Genomic DNA, 20,208 nt, shown 5'->3' on the forward strand with positions numbered 1-20,208 from the left:
GACTCCTCTTGGCCCAGCTGTAGCAGCAGCCTGTTCTCCCCATGGTGTGTCACACACCCCTGCAGAGACCACGGCTTCACTCACCTGATGGTCCCTGGGTACAGGCACACAGTCCCCAGGTCGGTCATGGGCTTCTTATAATTAAGTGGAAGATGCTCTGTCCCTGTGAAAAGTGTGTCCCTTTTGGGGTTCAAGACCTCTAACTCTGCAGAGCCCGGAGTGGACGGTACTGGAAGCACAAAGGCCCCTGGAGGGTCGTTGGTAGCGGTGGTAGGTGAGGCCTACCCTCACTTCAGCACCCAGACCCATGGGTTCTTCTACTTTGAGGACACAGCACCGTATAAAGGGCTTTTGTCCAGTTCATAGGCTGCACTTTGAATGGTGGCACCCTGTCCTGACAGAATATTGCTTCTGAGCTGGGGCTTCAGCTGTGCTTTCACTAGGCTGTTCCAAAGCTCTCTTGCACAAGCAGCTACAGGTGCACCCAGTGGGTCCTTTTGTGCTGGGCATAGTCTTGCACACCCTTTGGCTGCAAAGTGGGTCCTCTGGTCTGATGCAGCGTATGTGGGATCCCATACTGGCTGATCAGACATTTCATAAGCCTCTGGATAGTGGTGCTGGCTGAGGCCCTGTGGGCAGGAAAGAAACCACATACCTGGAATATGTGTCTCTCCTATGAGAAACACACCAGCCTTTTGAGGGTCAACATAGTCAAGTGCCAGTTGGTCTCCCCAAGGAATGGTGCTGTACTGGGGCTCAGTCTTGGTCTCTTATTTTAGACACTCTGTAGTGGCCAAATCAGCCATGGTGAGAGAGGCTCTGTGCTGTTGGACGGGGTGGACATTCTTGGCAATTAGAGTAACCCTTGCATTGGATCCCTGGACTTTGGTTAAGGGCCACCATGGTGGGGAAGGCCAGATGGATGGCTCTGAAACTTACTCCCCAGATAAGATAGTAAATAAAAACAATACTGGGACTTCCCTGGTGGTGCAGTGGTTAAGAATCCTCCTGCCGACGCAGGGGATACGGGTTTGAGCCCTGGTCCAGGAAGATCCCACATGCCGTATAGCAACTAAGCACGTGCTCCACAACTACTGAGCCTGCGCTGTAAAGCCCGCGAGCCACAACTACTGAGCCTGTGCTCTAGAGTCCGCAAGCCACAAGTACTGAGCACGCGTGTCACAACTACTGAAGCCCACGTGCCTAGAGCCCGTGCTCCACAACAAGATAAGCCACCACAATGAGAAGCCCGCGTACCGCAACGAAGAGTAGCCCCCACTCACAGCAACTAGAGAAAGCCCACGTGCAGCAACGAAGACCTAACTCAGCCAAAATAAATAAATTTATTATTTTTTTTAAAAAAAACACTACTGCCTTCCAGGTAGGGGCTGAGAGAGAGGGTGGCAGAGATTAGTGCTGTTCTTAAAGACCTGAAGGGTGCCTGGGGGGGTGTCCCTATCATGTCCCTGTTTGGTTCGGTAGCATAGCCCGGGTAGAAGCCCGATGTATCCTAGAGAATGGCTACAGGCTAAACACTAAGCTAGACCATAGCCAACTTGCACACATGGCCTTGTTTCTATAGCAGATTTACGTGCCCTTGGGTACATGGCATGCAGCCTTTGATTTGACAAGAGCACTCTTTTTATCCTGCTCAGGAAAAAGGATCAGAAAATGTTTGCATTACCATGGAGCAGACAGCATTACACATTCACAGTTTTATCCCAGGGCTGTCATAGTATAGTCTGAAGAGATCCAGACTATCTGGACGTGCATAGAACATCAGCGTGCTCCACTGAGGCAGTGAAATCACTCCAGTCAAGCAGGATGCACATGAGGTGGCCAGCAGCCTGGGAACCTGATGCACTACACGCATCCCAGAGGCTGTGCGATGCCCTGTGAGCGGTTAGCAACTTACCACAAAGGTAGCATAGGACTCACTTTGCTACACACTACTTTATAGATTATTCAGGAAGTTTGGGGAGGCTGGTTTTCTAGTCATTTACACATTTATTGACATCAAGTTACAGGTATTTTCTTACTAATTTTGGAATCTTTGTATCTAGTTATGTTGATTTTTCTTTTTGAAAAATTCCTCTTTTTTTTTTTTTGGCTGCGTTGGGTCTTTGTTGCTGCACACAGACTTTCTCTAGTTGCGGTGAGCAGGGGCTACTGTTCATTGCGGTGTGTGAAGTTCTCACTGTGGTGGCTTCTTTTGTTGCGGAGCATGAGCTCTAGGCGTGTGGGCTTCAGTAGTTGCGGCACGCGGGCTCAGTAGTTGTGGCTCATGGGCTCTAGAGCACAGGCTCAGTAGTTGTGGCGCACGGGCTTAGTTGCTCTGCGGCATGTGGGATCTTCCTGGACCAGAGATTGAACCTGTGTCCCCTACACTGGCAGGCGGATTCTCAACCACTGCGCCACCAGGGAAGTCCTGAATTTTTCATTAACAATATTTGTGAATTCCCTTTTATTCTTGTTCCATCTTGGCAGAAGTTTATTTATTAGCTTTTACAATGAACAAGATTTTGATGTCGTTGATCTGTCAGTACCTTTGTTTCTGTTCAGTTAATTAGCTGAAAGCTGGACATGGTAGAGGCCAATCCTAAGGCAGCAGAAATTCCTTGCATAAGTATTTAAAGAAATATGATTGTTGATCTAGATTTATCACGAGTAATTCACTCACCAATTCCTCCAATTTTGACCCCCAAGAGGGACCAGAAGACACTTCTTTTACCCGGACACTGAGACACTACGGGGAGATGGGAGTCCCAGCATCCTGTAACAATGTGCTTGTTTTCCAAGCCACCCCCATACCAGCCCTAACCACGCATCTGCTTGCTTTAACGTTATGCCAGGTCTAGAATTTTTGATAAATTGAATCTTATAAAAGAAAATGTGCTTATCGGCTAAGGGAGAAGAGGGAAGATGCTGCCGCTGAAGTGAGACCCCTGCTATCAGAGGGGAGTGTAGGATTCTGCGAGGGAGCAGTCCTGGTAGCAGAATTTAGTTTTGAGAAGCCAGGTGGGCATGGTTACTGTGTCACCAAACATAAGTCAATGTACCCGACAGCACAGTGAGGCCAAACAATAACAAAACGTCAGAATTTGGAGCAGAGGAAGGTTTATTACAGGGCCAAGCAAGGCGACGGGTGGCTCATGCCTTAAAAACCCTGAACTCCTGGAAAGCTCTCCCCAAAGCCCTTTTACAGGAAAGGTGAGGGAGGGGCCTGGGTAGCTGTTGCAGACTTCTTGGTGTCAGACCCTTTGTTCTTGAGGTCAGGTCACCGTCAGGTCATGATGTTCCGGTAAACTTCTAACAAAACAGAAGCTAGCTAGTCTCTGTTCTGTTTCTAAGCCTCCTGGCGGCTTTTAACCCTTAACAAATCCCATGAGCAAAGCAACATCACTATCCCTCGTTTACTTGTTCAAAGTCCCAAGGCTTGACTTTCGCCCCCAAGGCCCAGGTCCTGCCTGTGAGCAAAGGGTCCCTGCACGGGCTGGTCACCCTGCCCTGGCGTGCTCGTCCAGCACCCGGTCTGGGTCCTCCCGCCGGTACCCAGGCCCGGCTGAAGAGGCAGATCTCAGCTGGTGGCGCCCTCAGGGCCAGGTCCCCAGACCCTGCCCAGCCATCATCACCGAGGGAGCCAGGCTCCCAGGACCCAGCTGGCCCTCAGCTCACCCACCAGCCCCAAGGCTGGAGGACCCGGAGAGCCCTGGGGAGAAGGCTGCGATCCACCTCTCACCGCACTCTCTGACCCATGACCCCTGCGCGTCTGACTGTTGGCCCAGTGGGACCTCGAGCCGCCAGGCTGACGGTCCCGAGCTAAGGGTCTCTCCGTTACGGTCATTCGCTAATGGCTGCTCCCCCACCCCGCCCCTCTTATAACTGCAGTGGGTTCAGGCCATGATGGTAGTCAGAATTGCTGGACCTATAGAGACCTTTGGAAGTGGTTAACTGATCATGGGATCTTAAGGTCCAAAATAAAGGGACAGCTTATGAAGGTCTTATCTTTGTAATAAAAAGTGTAGAAGCTGGATATCCTTGAGGATAGACCCTGTCATTGGGTCACAAGTACATACTGTAAAACTTAGGAACTGTCCACAGGCCATTTTACTGACTTTCTGTGTAAGCAGATAAATGTTAATACTGGTGGACTTACCCGTGATCACCATCCCATTATTACACTATCTTTGCTTAAAATGGGTCATTGGATCTGCACAAGATGAGTCACCCTGTCCCATTTTCTTTCTCTGCCTCTTCTCGGCATCAGTGTGAAACACAAAACCGCACATGCTTGATGTCCACGAGCAAAGTGCCGAGCTCAACCACATGGCCTTTCCCTCATATTTCCTTGTCCCTGCTGTCCCAGTTTTGTTCCTGTTGGGATTCTAACAACCAGCTGAGTCAGTTACTTCTACCAAGCAATTGGTCCATATCCACGTTCCCAGCCACCCCTCCTCCTCCATGAAGCACGGTTCCAAGAGTCCTGCTCACAGCTTTGACCACTGGGAAGTTTTCCCTTAAAACTGTCCTTTAGGGTCTTCACAGAATGGGGGCTGCACATCAGTGGTCCCTTCAGATGGTGCTGATGCATCTGTGAGCCAGGCCTGAGTTGTCTCCTCCTCGGCCAGTGGCCATAGGGAGCCCCCCCACGAGGGACACAGGGGTCTGGACTCCCCATTTAAACCTTTTACTTTTGGACTTTCCAGGGCCCGATCCCAAACAAATCATTTCCACAAAACGATGAATTGCAGCAGCAGTCCACGAACCCGATAATCCACCTGAGGATGGCCGTCACTGGTCAATGACTGCACAGCAGTGAGGCTTGGTGTCATTAGAGCATGCCGACGTGGCATGCCGGAATCTGTTTCTCCAAGGCAGAGTCGTTCTCTGCCACAGAAGTCATGGCCTTGCTACTGAATCCGAGGGTTTTGTAGCTCTATTGGAGACTGAAGAAGACTCCTCACAGCATCCCATCTGCCTCGGGTCCTAACACAGCAAGAGCTGCGGCATCATGTGGCTTCATCTGGAGGATGAGGCCCTGGGCCTTGCTGCCGAGCTCTTGCTCTGGGCTCCGCTCAAAACTGGAAGCATTCCAAGATACCCACAAATTATTCACATAGAATTTCCAAGCGTGTCCCCAACTGCCTTCCACATTCAAAGTGTTGTGGTGTGGGGTTGTGAGTATTAGTACCTCATCCCTTACTTTAGAGGGCTGTCCCAGCATTGCTGGTTCACTAAACTTCTAAAAACGTCACTGATATCAGGCTCCTAAGTCTTTGGGGGCTTTACCTCCCACCTTTTGGGGCATGTGTGCATTATCAGGGCATCTTGGGTACTTGCTACCTCTTATAAAACACGATAGATCTGTCCTCCACAGGGCCCAGGCTCTGATCAATTGCTGCTTTCTACGGGGTTAGACCTGCTATTTTAAAGATTGTCCCTTTAACAAATTTTAGTGTATCCATCTTCATTCTTTCTTCAGAACCACATTTTTAAAATAAATTTTATTGATAAAGTGTACCTATTTTAATGTAGAGTTCAAGTTCCATGCTTTTTTGTTCTTTTTTTGCTGCACCACGTGGCATGCAGGATCTTAGTTCCCCGACCAGGGATCAAACCCGGACCCCTTGCAGTGGGAGTGCAGAGTTCTAACCACTTGACCACCAGGGAAGTCCCAAGTTCCATGCATTTTGATAAATATCTGTGCCTGTATAACCACCACTCCCACCAAGATGTAGAACATTTCCATCACTCAAAACGTTCCCTTATGCCTCTTCCCAGTCAGATCTCACTCCCACCGCTGACCCCAACGATTGATCTCTCATCCAACGCTGTAGATTACTTCTGTCTTTTCTAGAATTTCATATGAATGGAACTATACAATAAGTAAGCCTTTGTGTCATCCTGATGTGTTTTTTTTTTTTTTTTTTTTTTTTTTTTTTTTTTTTTTTTTTTTTTTGCGGTACGTGGGCCCCTCACTGTTGTGGCCTTTCCCGTTGCGGAGCACAGGCTCCGGACGCGCAGGCTCAACGTCCATGGCTCACGGGCCCAGCCGCTCCGCGGCATGTGGGATCTTCCCAGACTGGGGCACGAACCTGTGTCTCCTGCATCGGCAGGCGGACTCTCAACCACTGCGCCACCAGGGAAGCCCCATCCTGATGTTTTTGAAATTTGTGCATGGTGCTGTGTGTATTGGTAGTCTGTTTTTTTTGTTTCTTTGTTTGTTTGTTTTTTGTTTTTTGCGGTACGCGGGCCTCTCACTGTTGTGGCCTCTCCCGTTGCGGAGCACAGGTTCCAGACACGCAGGCTCAGAGACCATGGCTCACGGGCCCAGCCGCTCCGCGGCATGTGGGATCTTCCCCGACCGAGGCACGAACCCGCGTCCCCTGCATCGGCAGGCGGACTCTCAACCACTGCGCCACCAGGGAAGCCCCGGTAGTCTGTTTTTTAATTGCTGAGTAGTCCACTGTATGGTTATGCCAGTTTGTCCATCCATTCACCTATTGATGGACATTTGGATTGTCTCATGTTTTTAGAAGAAACAATTAAGCTGAGAATGGCCAGACATAAAAGACTCCAGTACAGAGTGTTGGCAGTGATGTGAGGAACCAGAACGCTCATACATCGCTGGTGGGAACGTAAAACAATGTACAACCACTGTGGAAAAGAGTTGGGCAGTTTCTTAAAAAGTTTAATGTGTACTGACCACAGGATTCAGCAGTATATGCCCAAGGAAAATGAAAACATGCGTCCATAAAAACGTGTACACCGTGCTCATAAGGTTTGGTTTGTCTCTTGCTTCTGATCCCTGCTGCTGAAACTATGGCCATAGAACAGGAAAAAGTTAGTCAATAAAAGGAGAAACCTGAGGGGGATATATTTATATTCTTATTCTTAAAAAATATGTTCAAAAGTTAGCTTCATGTGACAGAGTCTGGGAGCCCGTTTGAACAGAAGACTTCTGGTTTGTCCCTATGTGATCTCTGGGCCACTGAAGAAATTTGATTTAAAAATTAAGAGCAGGATGTTTTATTCAATACATGTTTTGGGGACCTACAACCAAACATTTTGGACAAAACAATAACACAGCATCCCTACATCACACTAAAAAATAGAAATTCCAAAAGGGATAATTTTATAATTGCAATATAAGAAACAATAAAAGCATCATATACAATTATATGAATACTTTTAATATCATGGATGAAAAAGATTCTTCAAACATATATTGAGATCAACTATAAAGCATAGATTTCACCTCATAAATTTAATGTTATAGATTATAAAATTGTCTTGTTACTTGCCTATAGTTTTATTTTTAACATTTAAGTCTTTTATCTATTTGACTAACCTATGATAAATTGATACAATGCAAGCATGCACATTTACAAAGATACTTACTGAATATATTCAGTTATGCAAAAAATATTTTATGAGCCTATACATACCATGTGCTACCTATCATGTACCACAGTTTTAGGCAATGAGGTAAAGGTCCAAATAGGTTTCTGTTCTCAGGAGCTTATATTCTAATGAGGGGAGGTAGACAATAATCATTAAAAAATTTTTAAAAGAAGAAGATATCTAGTAAAGATAAATACTATGATAAAAACAAAACAGGCCAATATGATGTAGAATAACTTGAGTGTGAGAGAAGCTGCAATTGGATGGAGTAGTTCTGAAAGGACTTTGTGAGAAGATAATTTGAGTGGAGACCCTACAGAGTGCTGTAGGCAGAGGAAAGAGTAATCAGTGAGAATTTTTAGTACGTTTGTGAAAGAGAAGGAAAAACAGCAAAAAATATATAGTATAATCACATCTAAATAGGTGTGTGTACTGTTTCTGTACATGAACATACGTTGGGACTTTTTACAATTTTTGTTTCCTGTTTCTCATACCTCTTCCATTTTCTTGCTTTTCTTTGGGTTACTTGAACATTTTTTAGAATTCTATTTTTAATCATTCAAAGTATTTTTGAGTGTGTCTCTATGTATTGTGTGTGTGTGTGTGTGTGTGGTTTCACTAGGTATTACAATATACACACCCTACTTAACACAGTCTACGGGTATTGACATTTTACCATTTTGACTGACGTGCAGAAACCTTACCTCCATTTAAGTCCCTTTACCCTCCCCATGCATTAATATAACTGTCTTAAGTTCCACATCAGATGGTATTATAATTTTTTGTTTCAACCATCAAATGTGATTTTGAAAACTCATGAGAAGGACAGTCCATTATGTTTACCCTTATTTCCACTGTTGTTTTTTCTTTTGTTACCAGTTCCTTTATAATTGTAGAACCTCTTTAGCCAGTCTTTTACAGTTAGGCCTTCTGGTGACAAATTCCTAGCTTTCCTTCATCTGAAAGTCTTCATCATCTGGACGTCTATGTTTTCCCTTCATTTCTGAAGAGCATTTTTGCTAGATAGAGAATTAGGGGTTTACAGTTTTGCTTTTTTCTTCAGCATTTGAAAAATGTTGTGCCATCTCTTTCTGGCCACCATGGTTTCAGATGAGAAATCCACCGTCATTCAGTTGTCCCCTTATATGGAATGCATTGTTTCTGTCTTCAGATTGAATAGTCACAACTGAATTTCTAGTGAATTTGCATAGGGAATTAGGCAAGATGATTCTAAAATTTACCCAGAGAGGCAAACTCATAACACTAACCTAGAAAAATTAGAAAAGAGAAAAAGAGGGTACATGCCCTCCCAGAAAGCTATAGTAATTAAAACCATATGATATGTACAGGAATAGAAGAACAGATCAGTGGAACAAAACAGAGGAAAGAGACCCAGATATAAGGGGATTTAGTATTAGAAGAGTATAGGGTGTATTTTAAAATTTGGTATGTGGATACCCTTTCTAAATAAGAGAAATTCAAAAGTCAGAAGGGAAAAGACTGATAGATTTGACTGCATAAAAATTTCAAATTACTGCATGTACACACACACACACACACACAACCCCAAAGGGAATATACAAGGAATGACTTTTGAGAATATGCTGTATCTGAAACATACATATGAAAGTTATAAAATCCCACCACACTAAGAACTCCTACAAATCAATAATAAAAACACAGGGATCCTAATGGAAAAACAGGCAAAGGACATGAACAGGTATTTCACACAAGATAAATAAGACCTAGTCAATAAACAGTTGTTTAGTATCGCAAAAAGTACATTAAAGCAAGATATTTTCACTCACCATGCAACAATATTAAATTTTGGTGCTGTCCATTTGTCATTCATTGAGCCCTCTGTGGCAAGCAATGTGCTAGCTATGGGTGTATCTCATAGTGCTTATAAGCTAGTGAGGAAGATAATTACTAACAAATAATCATAAATACACATAAATAATTACAAATACAATTGCAAATTATTGTAAATGATAAAGAGAATAAGTATAGGATTCAAGGAGAGTTTACAGTCAAAGGAACCTTATTCGGAGATCACACTGGGATCAGAGAACACTTCTCTGAGTAAGAGTTGCTTGAGCTGAAATATGAAGGATAAACTGAAATGTACTAATTATGTTATTGTATGAAGGGATAGATAACCTTTTCAGGGTTAGAGAAAATTAACATGCTCAAAGGTCCTGCGATGTATAGTATATAGGGAAAGAAGGTTAGCACAGTCAGAGAGGAGGGAAATACCATAAGAAGAGCTTGACAAGACAGGGGTAAGATCATGCTGAGTACTGAGGACCATGTTAGGGACTTTTTCCTTTACTTCAGACCAATCAAAAGCCATCGTATTATATTAAGCAGAGGAATATATTTGGAATTGCTTTTATAAACGTGAGGCTGACTTCTGTATAAAGAAAAGATTTGGAGGAATTTGATGTGAAGTTATAGCAAGATTGCAGGTGAGAAATAATATTTTGGACAAGATTAGTAGTTAAGATTAAACACGGACACGCTGATCTCAACATGTCCCGAATGAATCCATTTCTTCTATCCTAAACTTGTCTTATCCTGTGTTTTATCGTCATAGTGAAATACGATGATTAACCAAAATATCTGGGCAAGTTGTATAAGTGGAAGTTGAAGTCATGAGAGTGGATAACAGTGGTAGAAGCGGTTTTAAAGAATGTACTTCTGGAAGCATTTCACCCAAGCAAGAAACCTAGTTCCTCCATGTATCCAATTCATTACCAGGTCCTTTACAGTCTTCTTTTAAATTGTTTCCTGAATCAGTCTTCCGTAGCCCCAGTTCCCGGGCCCCAGGATACAGAAGCACTGCCTTCAGTGGCCTTCCTGGCTCAAGTCCTTCTTCCTGTTGGTTCACCCTTACCACTCTGCACCACACTGCACATGAGACGTCACAGCCTCTTTAAAACTCTTCATTGTCTTGTCACTTCACAGCATGAACATTCCTTCACAAGGATGCTTACTTTTTCAGTCTCTTCCTTTCATGCCACCTCTCCTTTGACCTTTTTTCACCAGGCCAGTGAATTTCTTTCTTCCTTTTTTCTCTTCCAGCTTTTATACTGGACTGTAACCAAGCAGGACCCCATGGGGCCTTCCCAGGACAGACTCTCCCCGCCCCACCTCATTCTCCACCTGCCTCTTATTTGTAGAAAAACTTTAGCCTCCTAGGCCTTCCCCAAGTTCCAAAGAACAAATTTAATCAGAGAAGTGAGAAAATGCAGAAAGAAAGGAAAATAGTCAAGCAAGACAAAATAATAATAGTTTAGCTATTCAACAAAGTCAAGGAACTTTAGTTCCTCCTCAAGGGCTGTAGATACTATTCTGAGCCGTGTCCTTTGAGCTGTTTTGCAGCTCTGAAACCCCTACCAGCTGGGAGAAGTAAACTGTAGGCTGCCCACAGTAGACCGAAGAACAGATGGAACCAGAAGGTCAATGATGTTGACTCCTGATGACCTCCCCACCAACCAATCAGAAGAAGGTCCAAGAGCCGATCACACACCCCACAACCCCCCCTCCCTCATCCCGTCTTTAAAAACCTTTCCCTGAAAGCCTTCTGGGAGTTCAGGCCTTTTAAGCACTAGTTCCCTGGACTCCTTCTTGGCGCCTGCAATAAACGCTGCACTTTCCTTCATCACAACCCAGTGTCAGTAGATCGGCTTTACTGCGGGCAGGTGAGTGGACACAAGGTTTGTTTGATAACACATTTTCCTTTGTTGTCTCTAATCTTTTTTTCATAAACTCATAAACTGTTGGCTCCACTTAGAACAATATTCCATGATTCAGCGGGCCCAGTCTCTCTCCTAACCCTTCCATTTCAATACAAAGCTTGCACCCGGCCTCCCATCCCTTGGGCTTGGAGCTCTGTAGGTGCTTAGTCCCCAGACCTCCCCCGTGCTCGGGACCGAGCCACCAGCGCAGGGAGAAGGAAGCCCCCAGGAATCGCGGACTCCCACGGCAGGGCTGCAAGGGGAGCCCGGCTGCCTCCTCTGCTCATGCGGACAGGTCGCCAGTCTGGCCTCAGCGTGCGGGCGGTCGCCGTCCAGGCCGCCATGGCTGGGCCGCCCCGCGGGGCTCCAGGCTCTGAGAGTAGTGACTCCTCAGGGCTGCGTGGGCTGCTACTGCCGTGGCCAGGGCTGTAGGTCCTGAATGGAACGGCTGGGGCCGCAGTCGGTTCTGGGAGTTGTAGTCCGAGCGTGGACGGCTAGGCCTCAGTTTGAGGCCGCAGTGGACCCTGGGAAGTGTAGTTGTCTGAGACCCCCGTTCTCCCTGTTACGGGCGCGGGGTGTCCTGGGAGTTGTAGGGAGTGGGGCGGGCACTCTGCCCGCGACGCGCCGAGGCCGCGGTGGGTCCTGGGAAGGAGAGGTGTCTGAGGCCCGCGGCCTGGTCGCGGTCGGTCTCTGAGGCTCCGGAAGGCGCAGTTTGCGGGACGCTGGTTCGGGGTCCCCGTCGCAGAGCCGAGAGCCTTGCTTGCGCGGGCCGAGGTAGGGGAAGGGCCCGCCCTGCCCGAGCCTGTCCCCGCCGGGGCCCGGGGGGCCGGGGGCGGTGGTCCTGCCCCGAGCTTGGGAAGCCTTGGTTGCCCGGCCAGCAGCGCGGAGGAGACGCCCCAGCTGCGGCTCCGTTAAAGGCAGCGGCGCTGGGGGCGCGGGTCGGGCCCAGGCTCGGAGCCCCCGCCGCGGCGGGGAGGGAGCTGTCGCGGGCGTCCCTGACCCTCGTGACGAGGGCGGTGGATGCGGAGCCCGGGCGCCGGCCCGCGCGTCAGCTTGTCGCTCTCCCCGCCAGCTCCGCCTTCCACGCTCGGTTCTCCGCGGGCCCTGCCGTGAGCCATGTCTCAGGTGAGCTGGTGTTTCCTTTCTTCCTCAGCGCGACTGTGTTTTCCGGACAGGGAACACAGGCTTTCCTCCCCCTGCCGCCCTTCTGGCGCCTAAGAGGACGTGGGAGGGCAGGCGGGGCCGGTCGCGGGGCGGGCGCTGACCGGGCGGCCGGGTCTTAGAGCGGGCTGTCCTGCGCCTCCTTTCCCCGGAATTGGAACGTGGAGGGCTTCACTCTCTGCCCTCGCCCCCGCTGCCGTTCATTCGCTGACTCCTGCTTCCGTTGGGCGTCTCCTTTCACGCCTGCATCAGCGGTCTCAGTGCGTGATCCTGGATCAGCTCTGTCGGCATCACCTGGTAACTTGCTGGACTTGGGTATTCTCGAGCCTCACCCCAGCCTTGTGAACCCGAACCTGTGCGTGTGCGGGTTGGCAGTCTGCACGTTAACAGTCCTTCCACGTGATTCTCCTGCACGGCGCTTCCTAGGTCCTGGGGATCAGCGGGGAGCAAAACAAAATCTCCGAACTCACCGAGCTCATTTTTTAGGCAAGACGTGAAGTTTCTCTAGCAAGGAACCCTGATTATTGTTGTTTTGGTGGAGGCTAAATGCGTGGCTGGCAATTGTGCTTCACAGAGGTCGGGGATAAGAAGACCAGCCCTTCCAAATTAGTCCATCTGGTTTTAGTGTCACTTCTCTGTCCTACTTTCTGTCATACTTGTCTCCAAAGCCAGAGGCACTTCAACTTTTGCTGGAAGTCCAGTTTCCTTCCGTTCTGGAGAGCCTACTGTTTACATTAGGAAACAGCTTCTTTTATTAGTCAGTAATCTATAACAGATTATAGGCACTTAAAATTTTTTTTAAACTGTAAAATATAACTCTGTCATACCTCTGGGGCTGTTACTAGCTTGGGACTTTTAAAAATCCCTGTTCATGCCTAACAGCTATGTGGGTCACTCAGGTGCTGCAAAACCAGGCTGCAAACAGGGGCTTATTACTCATCCTGAACCCAAGGGAAGAAGCTGCAGGTTCCACCCTGGGAGGCCCTTGTACTGTAGCCTTCAGCGTCTTGTTCGGCGACATTGCTAAGTATCACAGCTATTTCTTCAGAAACGGGGTTAGCTGTGGTAAACTTGAATGTGTACCCCTTAATCGGGAGCTGCTGCTGTCTGCTACAGCCAGTTGTGCCTACGAAGAAATTCTTGCCAGATCATATTAAAATAGGCTGGTATTAAGGAAAATATACTCTCCCTATTACACGTAAAGGGATTGTCTTCATTATTCATAAAGCGTGGTGAGATCTTAAGAATTTTTGCAACCAAAGCCAGAAATTCATGTTGTTCACATGTATAGTCCTTTATCTTCCACAAAATTGTAAATTATCTCAGGACAAAGCATGTATATTTTTTCGTCTTTTCTCCAATTATACAGTAAAACAAAACAACTAGTCTCTTCCTTATACTCTTAATAATTACTCAGAATCTTGAAAACTGTCATTGCGCTACTTGTATACACTGTCCACCATACACAGTGGGACTCATTTCACTCCTTGATCAGAGCCTTTGGGAGCATGGGTGCTGGTTGTGCAGATGTCTGTGTGTCATTTCAGGGGTCAGTGACATTCAGAGATGTGGCCGTAGACTTCTCCCGGGAGGAGTGGGAATGGCTCCAGCCTGCTCAAAGAGATTTGTACAGACATGTAATGTTGGAGAACTATGGCCACCTGGTCTCACTGGGTAGGTATTTCTTCTCATCTCCCCTCAGTCAGAATTTGACCTTTAGGATGGCTGTTGCGAATCTTGATTACCTGGCTGAACATTCCCAAGGGAGGTAAGTTTTTTTTGTTTGTTTGTTTGTTTTAGCTTTTCTTTTTTTTTTTTGGCTGCACTGCATGGCATGGGAACTTCCCTGACAAGGGGATCGAACCTGAGCCCCCTGCAGTGGAAGTGTAGAGTCTTAACCACTGGACAGCCAGGGAAGTCCTTTATTAGCTTTTAAGAGGGGAATTAGAACTTCACCTAATCTTTAGAAATCTTTCATACTTACATCTGGCATTTCTAATAACGGCCCCTCTTTCGTAAGGATTCAGGGACTAATTGTGAATTTATTTCATTTCCGCAAGCAGGTCTTAACATTTCTAAGCCACATGTGGTTTCCTTACTGGAGCAAGGGAAAGAGCCGTGGCTGGGGAAAGATGCGAGCAGAGGTCTGTTTTCAGGTGAGTGAGTTAGAAGCTGGTGGGGAAGTTTTTAAAATAACAACCCACCCAGTCAATGAGAAAGCAGTACTTTGTTATATGCTGGATGGAAAGTTTTCCTTTAAAGGTACCGGAGATACAGGGACTGTAAAGTCTTGCCCACAGCAAGGGGACCACTCACACCCACTTACCTGTCTGCCTTCAGTTCTCATCCTTTCCTCACTTTCTCACAGATAGATGTGTCCCTTCTTTTCATTATTAGCTCTGTCTGGACTCTGAATTTTATTTCTCTTTGGTTTCTCTTCCCTTTCTTTTTAAAAATTGACTTATATGTTTCCATTGTCTAAATTAAAAGGTATATATATTTTTCTTTATACTGCTGTTCTAATCCTCTTGAAAAAGTGATTCATTACACTTTGGTTAATTGATGGGTTTATTCTTTCAGTCATGTGTTATTTTAACAATTTTTTAAAAAGGTTTATTTATTTTTGGCTGTGTTGGGTCTTATTTTGGCATGCGGGATCTTCGTTGAGGCATGTGGGATCTTTCGTTGCAGCACCTGGGCTCATCATTGTGGTGCGCGGGTTCCAGAGTGCGTGGGCTCTGTAGTTTGCGGCAGGTGGGCTCTAGTTGAGGCGCGTGAGCTCAGTAGCTGTGGCGCGCAGGCTTAGTTGCCCCGCGGCATGTGGGATTTTAGTTCCCTGACCAGGGATCGAACCTCACGTCCCCTGCATTGTAAGGCGGATTCTTTACCACTGGATCACCAGGGAGGTCCCTATTTTAATGATATTTATTGAAGTTTTAATATTGTTAAGACTTTCTCTTAGGTGGTATGCCTCAGAGAGTAGAAGGCATGGCATAGTGAGATAAATTGGGTCTGTAAATAACTTTGTTAGAGGTCCTCAAGTTCGCAGTTCAACGATGAGAAGAAAGGAATTTCCAGTTGGTGTTATAGACCTGGGTAATTTGGATAGGGATAGTAGTAATAGAAATATAAAAGACAGGAAAAGGGTCAGTTTAAAACAAAACATGGTGAATTAGTTTGAGATATGCATGGTGTGAGTAGAGGATGGTATTTCCAAGTGAAGAGGTGCAACAAACCATTGGAATATATCTTAGAAAAAAATTCCAAGTAGGGATGTGGGAATCTTATATTAAGAAAGAAAAACAGAAGCAATGAGGTTGATTGAGAAGGGCTCTGAAAGCCTTCTTCACCTTAGGTTGAAATAAAATTGCTGGTGAAGCTCTTTAAAAATAAATACGGCCATGCACCGTGCTTGAAGATTCTGACATAGAAGGTCTTTGGAGCCTAAATTATATGTGTTTATGACAATTTCCATAAGTTCTATAGTTGATTCTGAAGCAAACCTCTAATGGAAGTATACTGGCCTTTAGGGAGTGGTCCTCTCGAGATAACAGGGGAATACTTATGTTTATGGAGAAGCAACTAATGGTAGGACTAGTGAGGGAACAGAGGATGCCTTGAAAACCAAGCTCTGGCTGTGAGAGCGAGACCTTCAGGAGGAAGGATGTGGAAAGAGCCCTGTGTGAGCTGAAGTCACGAGGTGGGACAAGTGCCCAGAGACTTCCTCGTGAAAGAATGAGTTGAAGAAAAATGTTCTTTTCTAAATGTTTTGAAAGTAATAAAACCCATAAAACTATGTACAAGGGAAGTGAGGTAAAGGGGAAACATGGAAAAATTGCCTCTAATTCTACTACTTTAATACAGCTCTTAGAATTTTTGTGTGTTTCTTCCAGTACCTTTTTGGAAAAGGGAAATAGCTCACAGACAATGCATAAAACGTAAATGTGCAGCTTAAATTATTATAAGGCACCCATGTAACCACCACTCAGGTCAGTCGACACAGCACTGCCAGGTCCCTAAGAGCTCTTCGGGTGCTTGTCCCAGTCACCCACCCCCCCACCTCGCCCCCTGCAAAGGTAATCTTTAATGGTAGTAGCTTCCTTGGTTTTCTTTATAGCTTTATCAACTGTTGGTGTTTCTAGTCACTAGTTTAGGTTTGTATGTTTATGAACTTTATATAGAGGGGATCATAATGTATATATTAATTTGCTTCTCTCAAAATTATTTTTAATATTCATGCATTTTGCATACTCATCTAGTAGTTTGTATCCATTCTGTTATTGATGGCTTTTTGGGTTGTTTGCAGTTTAGGGCTATTGTAAGCAATGTTGCTCTTGTCCTTGGGTCCTGGTACCTCCTGGCACAGGGTTCCTCTGGTTTATGTCTAGGACTGGAATTGCTGAGTCAGAGGATAATGTATCTCTTTCACACATTAGATGATGCCAGAATGTTTTCCAAAGTGCTTTTACTGACTTACACTTCCACAGACACAGTAAGGGGGTTCCTCTTGCTGCTCCCCATGTTTACCAAATGCCCTGTACTGCCAGGCATCATGCTCTTCACCCATCAGGAGAGTGTGCAGTGGTAGCTTATTCTGGTTTAAACGTGCATTTCTCCAGTTACTAATGAGGTTGAGCACCTTTTCATATGTTTATTATTTAGATACCCTCATTTATGAAGTGCTTCTTGAAGGTTTTTGCTCATTTATCTATTGGATTCTCCATCTTTTTCTTGTTTTGTAGGAGTTGTATGTTTTGGATACAAATCATTGTAATTATATTCACTACAAACACCTCCTCTTACCTGTGGCTGGCTTTTCTCCTTAAAACCTCTTTTAATGAACAGAGACTCTTAATTCTAGTATAGTCAGATTTGTCAGTCTTTTCCTTTATGATTAGTATTCTTTTTTTTCGGCTGTGCTGTGCCGTGCAGCATGCGGTATCTTGGTTCTCTGATTAGGGAATCAGACCCTTGCCCACTGCAGTGGAAGTGCGGAGTCTTAACCACTGGACCGCCAGGGAAGTGCCAATATATATATATATATTTTTGATCTGTTTAAGAAATCTTTCCCTACCATGAGGTCATGATGACATTTTCCTAGATTTTCTCTTTAAAACGTCACTTTGCATTCACATTTAGATCCATGGTCAACTTTGGATTTATTTTTGTGTGTCATGTGACTTAGTGGTCAGTTTTGGTCTCTTCTGCATGGACATCCAGTTCTCGAGACACCATTTATTGACATGTCTGTCCTTTCCTTCACTGGTTTGTCATAAGTTAAGTGTCAGTTTTTGCGCATGTTTCTGGGTTCTCTAGTTTTTGTTTTTCTATTTTTCTATCTTTGCATAAATCTATACAGTCTTAGTTATGGGTTTAATAATGGATAACATTTTACTGTATTTGCCTCACCTCATCCCTTTTTTTGCTGAATAATGTAATTTACAGATACCTTGATATTTCACTACACAGTACTTCACTATCATGTATAAAGTATAGGGATGTTTTCTACATCACTGAAATATTTTCTCATCAAAATTAAGTTTTGCTTAATTTCATTTTAATGCACTGTCCATATATAAATACTCCATAAATTTGTTTTATAATTGGATTGTCTTTCCCCTGTGGGATGATGAAATTCTTGTTTCTCTCTATGTCCTATAACTTTGACTTGTAACTTTTTTTTTTAAGTATGAAGACTTTGGGTCTTATTTAAATCCTGTTGAGATGTTAACTTTAAGCAGGCTGTCGATATGCATAAGTTGAAGCCACAGTTCTAACCTGTCTTCTGTGAATGTGGTTCCAATGACAGTCCAGTTTTCAAAGCCTTCTCAGGTCTCTCTTATTTGTCCCCATATGCACCTCCTAGTGGTGTTGGGCACTGGGTTCCCCTTAGGCAGCGGGTTCCCCTTTGTTTCAGTTCTCACAGCTTTAGGTGTGCTGTTTAGGGTCAGATCCATGCATGCACAGCTCAGGGAGGAGCCCAGAATTTCATACACAACTTTATGGGATCATCTTCTTGCGCTCCCTTTTTCACCATGTCCCCTTTCCTTTTTGGCTCCCAGGCCCCCTCTTTCAGGCCTTCTGGATAGAAAGGCAGGCCTGTAGGTTCCCCTCTGCACTTCCTGCAAGTTTGTCTGCCTCTGCAGCCATGCAGCGAGGGGATGGAGAGAAAAAGAAAAAAGGGGGGGTATTACCTCTCTGCTCTTGGGACCATTGATCTTTCTGCTGAGGGAGGAAGGTTACCCTGCCTTAGAGGTTTAATTGCCTGTATGGCCACAGCTGCTGCAACATGCTTTGGGTTTGGGCAGAAGAGAATCAGAAATGAACAAACAATAAGATTTCTCTAACCAGTATGGACTCCCCTTTCCCATTCCTAAGAACAGAAATAGAGGCTTCTCATGGAGCTCTTTCTTCTCACACCTGCTGCCCAGTTCCTGCTTTCAGGCTGCATTTGAGTTTAGGCCTGGAGAGACTGGAGGGGGGGGAAAAAACCCAAGAAACTCATCACCATTTCAGTGTTACTTTGTGTTCTGGCTTCCTTCTGCAAGCAGCTTGCTACTGTTTACTTTTTTTAAAATAGATTTTTAAAATTTTTTAATTTTATTTATTTATTGTTGGCTGCATTGAGTCTTCACTGCTGTGCATGGGCTTTCTCTAGTTGTGGCGAGAGGGGGCTACTCTTCAATGTGGTGCGCAGGCTTCTCATTGCAATGGCTTTTGTTGCGGAGCACGGGCTCTAGGCATGCAGGCTCAGTAGTTTTGGCACCCGGGCTCAGTAGTTGTGGCAGATGGGCCCTAGAGTGCGCTGGCTTCAGTAGTTGCAGTGCGCGGGCTCAGTAGTTGCGGTGCACGGGCTTAGTTGCTCCGCGGCATGTGGGATCTTCCCGGACCAGGGCTCAAACTTGTGTCCCTGCATTGGCAGGCAGATTCTTAACCACTGCGCCACCAGGGAAGTTCCCCGTTTACTTTTTAGAGTTCTCAGCTAGCTGCTTTATGCATTCTGTTCATGATTTTCACTTGTATTCAGTGGGAGAGCCAGGTTGGAGTGTACTTACTCCATCTTTACAGGACTGGAGCCATTCATATTTTATAACTGAAACAAAACCGCAAAGTTACAGCATGTATAAAGATCATACTAATAAAATGAGAGTATGAAGTTCAGTCTAGATTGAGCAAAAGTATAAAGTGTAAGGAGGAAAATGGTGGGAATTAAGGATGGTTAGGGAAAGCACTGGTCAGATCATGCAGGTGTTTTATAGGTCCTATTAATGAACGTAGAGTTCATCCGTAGGCTAATAAGGAGTCATCAAAAGATTTTAGGCAGGCAGGCGAGCATTTTAGTAAGGTCATTCTAGCTGCAGTTTGGAAAACAGATTTATTGGAAGTGAGACTAGGAAACAGCACAGCCATTTAAGAGTTGTTGCCATAACCTAGGCTAGATGTAATCATCACCTGAACCTTGGAGGTGTCCAGGGAATGGAAGAAGGTATACAGACGGTAACAACGTAAGGAAGTGGACTCAGAAAGACCTGGTGATTGACTAGATAAAAGACATTAAGAAGATTGAGGAATTGCGGTTGACACCACTCTTTTTGCTGGTATTATTAGCTCCTTAAAAAAAAAAAGAAGGATGAACAAGTTTGAAGGGGAGGGAAAGATTATATCAATTTGTGACTTACTGAGTTTTGGGTCTCTGGGATAGTCGAGTAGCAATTGAGTATCATATTCTGGTGCTTAAGAGAGATATCACAGTTCTTCTCAAAGTTTAGTCCTTTGGATCATTTTAAAATACATATCCCCAGGCCCCACTCCAGAAATTCTAAGTTACTAGGTTTGGGGTGGAACTCAAGAATTTACATTTTAACAAGCTCCCAGGTGATGCTGAGCTAAAGTAGGATTTAGG

General features: G+C 45.3%; 1 protein-coding gene across 6 annotated transcripts in view; it reads left to right on the plus strand.

Annotated features, from left to right (window-relative positions):
- LOC137204017 (zinc finger protein 26) overlaps positions 1 to 20,208 on the plus strand; it is a 95,070-nt gene that overhangs the window by 69,790 nt on the left and 5,072 nt on the right. Inside the window, exons 1-4 of one of the 6 annotated variants that reach the window (XM_067701342.1) lie at positions 11,832 to 11,918; positions 12,217 to 12,269; positions 13,853 to 13,979; positions 14,366 to 14,461. The exons of 1 other annotated variant lie outside the window; for it this stretch is intronic. In XM_067701342.1, coding sequence (XP_067557443.1) covers positions 12,261 to 12,269; positions 13,853 to 13,979; positions 14,366 to 14,461 — 232 coding nt within the window. In that variant the 5' untranslated portion in view covers positions 11,832 to 11,918; positions 12,217 to 12,260. Of the gene's footprint in view, positions 1 to 11,831; positions 11,919 to 12,216; positions 12,270 to 12,326; positions 13,980 to 14,365; positions 14,462 to 20,208 lie in introns of those variants that run through there. 4 more of the 6 variants (XM_067701339.1, XM_067701340.1, XM_067701344.1 and 1 more) reach the window with 4 other exon arrangements.

Source organism: Pseudorca crassidens, chromosome 12 (genome assembly GCF_039906515.1).
Source record: "Pseudorca crassidens isolate mPseCra1 chromosome 12, mPseCra1.hap1, whole genome shotgun sequence".
Taxonomy (NCBI): Eukaryota; Metazoa; Chordata; class Mammalia; order Artiodactyla; family Delphinidae; genus Pseudorca; species Pseudorca crassidens.